The 4350-nt window shown below is 41.9% G+C and overlaps 1 protein-coding gene across 7 annotated transcripts in view; it reads right to left on the reverse strand.

The window, feature by feature from the left end:
- RAPGEF4 (Rap guanine nucleotide exchange factor 4) overlaps positions 1-4350 on the reverse strand; it is a 225534-nt gene that overhangs the window by 57338 nt on the left and 163846 nt on the right. For all 7 annotated transcript variants that reach the window (XM_006760619.2, XM_006760617.2, XM_015561981.1 and 4 more), the window contains one exon: positions 3850-3938. In XM_006760619.2, the coding sequence (XP_006760682.1) occupies positions 3850-3938 (89 nt within the window). The remainder of the gene's footprint in view (positions 1-3849; positions 3939-4350) is intronic.

Here is a 4350-nt window from a genome sequence, read left to right on the forward strand (position 1 = left end):
AGAGAGAGAGAGAGAGAGAGAGAGAGAGAGAGAGAAACCCATGAATAGTACCATGTATGCAAAGAAACATGGTCATTTATTTGTCACCTTTACACCATATGTCTTTTGTCAATATCACCTTTTCTTTATCTCTTTTTCACCTTCTATTTCCAGAGGGAGCAATGAAGGATGAGAGGATGATGGAATTACAGAAAAAGAAGGTGGTAAGAGCAGAGAATTGGTGAGGATAATAAAATATGGAAAGGAAAATAAAAGAAAGATACAGGCTGTGAGTAGCAACAGAAGCAAAACAAAGCTCTCTAGTAGATTATAAATGGTGACTGTCCTGTAGCTGAAGCTGTTTTGTAGGTAGGTAATAAGGCAAGTCCCAAAGATAAGCTTCATTTGCTTCATTCTGAGTTCATGCTGGTTCTTCATCACAAAGACAACACTCTAGTCAGTGTTGGTGGAAAAGCACATGAAGACAGGCCTGAGAGCCTGTGGAATCCACCTGATGAAACTTGGAATCCAAGATGCCATGGGCACTCTCAGTTAAAACATGAACTACTGCCCTAACCAGTTTGGCTCAGTGGATAGAGCGTCAGCTTGTGGACTGAAAGGTCCCAGGTTCGATTCCGGTCAAGAGCATGTGCCTTGGTTGCGGGCACATCCCCAGTGGGGGGTGTGCAGGAGGCAGCTGATCGATGTTTCTCTCTCATCGATGTTTCTAACTCGCTATCCCTCTCCCTTCCTCTCTGTAAAAAAATCAATAGAATATATTTTTAAAAAAACAACATAAACTACACTGGCTGAGATTTGTGAAACTCACATATCTTTTCAAATAGAAAATGGTGAGAAATGTGAACATTTTAACTATATAAATTAGATAAACATTATTGTCTATGTTTTAAATGAACTTATATTGGCAAAGTTGGAATCAGTGATTTAAGGTTTAACTATTATATTCATCTAAAAATTGAGATAAAACTGACATACAACATTACGTAAGTTTAAGGTGTACAATGTATTGATTTAATACATTTATATATTGGAATATGATTACTACTGTGGTGTCAGCCAATGCCTCTACCACGTCCCAAAATACCACTATTCTCATTAAAATATAAGGGATAAGTGTAACCCCATGCTGTCATCCTGTCATTACTCGGTGTTACCAGTCATTTCAGTCCCAGTACACTGAACCAGAGAGGATGCAGACAGAAGTTGTATAGAACTTTTTTAAGTACAAAGGGATTTTGGTTTGTCCGAGTTTGACATCTAGGGTCTCCTTTACATGTTTTAGATATTCTCTGAGGAGAGGGGAGATGATCCTTGCTTATGAGGCTCCCAGAAGGCCTGTGCTACACAGTAGTTCACACTTTGCTAACGCGGGGATTTCGGTAGAGCACTCCAAGGCTGGGGAGCAGCCACGTAGCATGGCAACTACCCAGCACCCATGTTTCACTAGAGCTTCCTTGTTCTCTACTTGTATGCAGTAACTCTGATATTCTTGAGAACTGAGTCTTAAAAATCATCTTAGACTGAAAAATGATTTCCTAAGTCACTCAGTGACTAATGCTGGCCCCACAAGTTAAAAGTCTAGGAAACGAATAGGTCTAAGGCAGAAAATAGATGCTTTGGTAAATTAAGACAATGTACTGCCAAACCCGAGGTGCTCGTTTCTATGACGTAAGCCAGTTTGACTATTAACTCTGTGTTCTGTATTGTAAATGTATAAATGCCAAGGGTTTCCCACTGCACTGCCTCCTTTAGTTTCTCATCATGGGGCCCGTCACATTCTCCCCAATGCTTAGCTTTGCACTTAAGATCCTCCAGGATCTGTAGTCAGATGCTTAGGCCGCACCTTCCTTCTGCCACTTCTGTATACGATCGCCCAACAAAACCAAGCTGCCTGACCTGACCGCTTCTATGTCAGTACTGATGTTACACCTCCGCGTGGAACGCTTTGCCCCCGGGCTCCAGTGACTAGACACCAGCCTGTTTTCAGGGCGATTTCGAAGGCTATATTCTTCGCGATACTTTGCCCGACCCCTTCAATTAGTCAGTGCTCCTGAAGCACTGACCACATCCTGCCTGATGGTCCAGCTGTTTTCACATTCCTTTGTGTCCTCTAGTTGGTTTTAAACTCCAGCGCGTGCCTTGTCCAGAGCATCGAGCTTAGTGCTTTCCCAGGGAGATACTCAACAAATACGGAGGCAAAAATAGCTGCCCTGGAGCCAGAGATCCTGGCTTTATAATAGCGACTCCCCAATTAACTCGCTATATAAAGAAAGATCTCAGATAATCTCTTTATAAAATGAGAAGCTGGAATGAAGAGCTAAAATAAGAAGTAATCAGAGCTAAAATACTTTTAGAAGGTATATAAAAATAGTAATTTCACTCACAGATGGTGGAAATGGACCTTGAACTACCACTGGGTTGTTAGATAAGTCTTTGAACTTCTTTTAGTGAGAAATCTTCTTTCATGTAGTTCAGTTTGCTTACAATATTAACCTTTTATTCTGAGTGAGAAGCCAGTAGCATAGAATTTTTTTTTAAGTTGAATGTAGACTATTCCAAAGTTAACACAAGATGGTTCCCCAAGTGGAGAATGATAGTATAACTGGACACTCAGGTCACCCTCAAGATTCATCTCATTCACCCTCCAATCTCTGAGTCTTAGTGAATACTACTGTAAGGTAGTGTTATGTGTTGAATTTTATCCTCCCCAAAAGACATGTTAAGTCCCAATCCCCAAAACTTCAGAATGCGACCTTATTGGAAATAGGGTCTTTGTAGGTGTTGTCAAATTGAGATGTGGTCTAGTGTGGGCCCTAATCCGGTATGAGTGCTGTCCTTATAAAAAGAGAAACTTCGGAAACAGAGATAGATGCACAGAAGAAAGGTTATGTGAAGAGTTAGGGAGAACATGTGACAATGAGGGCAGAGTTTGGGGTGGTCCATCTATGAGCCACGGAACACTGAAGATTGCCGGGTAAAAGCCAGAGGCCAGGAGAGGGGCACAGAGCAGGTTCCCCCTCACAGCCCTCGGAAGGAACCAACCCTCCCGCCACCTTGATCTCAGACTTCTAGCCTCCAGAACTGTAAGACCATACTCCTCTGATGTTTAAGCCATCCAGTTTGAGGTGCTTTGTTACATCAACCCTAGCCAACGAATACAGGTGATGGTAGTTACACTCTGGGGCAGCCCGCGACTCTACAACCACCAACAGAACTATTTTACTCCATTGGAGTGAGGTTGTACCTCTTGTGTAGGCAGCAGCAAATCCTTTATGGGGATAGGTAGAATTTAAATGCTAACCTAATAGATGTCTGTAAAGGTGAATTTAAATGCTAACCTGTGAGACCTGACCAGGTGGCCCAGTTGGTTGGAGCATCGTCCTGAACACCAAAGATGGCAGGTTCAATTCTTGGTCAGGGCACATACATAGGTTGTGGATTTGATCCCAGTCATGGGTTTGATCTGGTCAGGGCATGCATAGGAGGCAACCAGTCGATGTTCCTCACATCAATGTTCCTCTCTCTCTCTCTCTTTCAAATCAATAAACATATTCTCAGGTGAGGCTTAAAAATAAGTGATAACCTTAAGAGATGCCTATAAAAGCCTAATCCTCATGTGTACGAATGAGATTGAGCCATTGCCGAAGGACAGCCAGGAACGGAGCAGGCAGAGGAGGGTCAGAAGGATGACTCCCTGTGTGGGCCACACAGGGATGCTCTGAGAACGTTAATCCAACAACCCCTTCTAAACCGGTTTTGTCTACACACGCTGAGAATGAACTCAGGATTTATTTTTTCACAGTGTTCTGCATGGATTTAGTGAACACACAAACTGTTCTAGGTATTTACCTGTTGCTTCATTTAAAGCTGGCTCAAGGCGTATTGTTTCTAGAAAATGCTCTAAAATTTTTTCAGGTGTTCCTGACATCACAGTATACCTGGATAAAAAATAAAAACATCATCAGCTTTACAAAAGTGGGCAAATCATTAATAAATAACTTTTCACATATCTAAGATTTTCTTTTTTTTTAGATGCCAGGAAACCATTTCAACTTAACTTACGGCCCATATTCTCGCAGCGGTTCTCAACCTGTGGGTCGCAAACAATGAAAATACATCCTGCATCCCAGATATTTACATTACGATTCATAACAGTAACAAAATTACAGTTTTGAAGTAGCAACGAAAATAATTTTATGGTCGGGGGTCACCACAACATGAGGAACTGTATTAAGGGTCGCGGCATTGGGAAGGTTGAGAACCACTGCAAGAGAGACCATGTACTTTGCCAGAGTCACACAGAAGGACAATGAAAAAACCACAAGTGGAAGCAGTTACTAAAACGTGACT

This window comes from Myotis davidii, unplaced genomic scaffold, assembly GCF_000327345.1.
Source record: "Myotis davidii unplaced genomic scaffold, ASM32734v1 scaffold370, whole genome shotgun sequence".
Taxonomy (NCBI): domain Eukaryota; kingdom Metazoa; phylum Chordata; class Mammalia; order Chiroptera; family Vespertilionidae; genus Myotis; species Myotis davidii.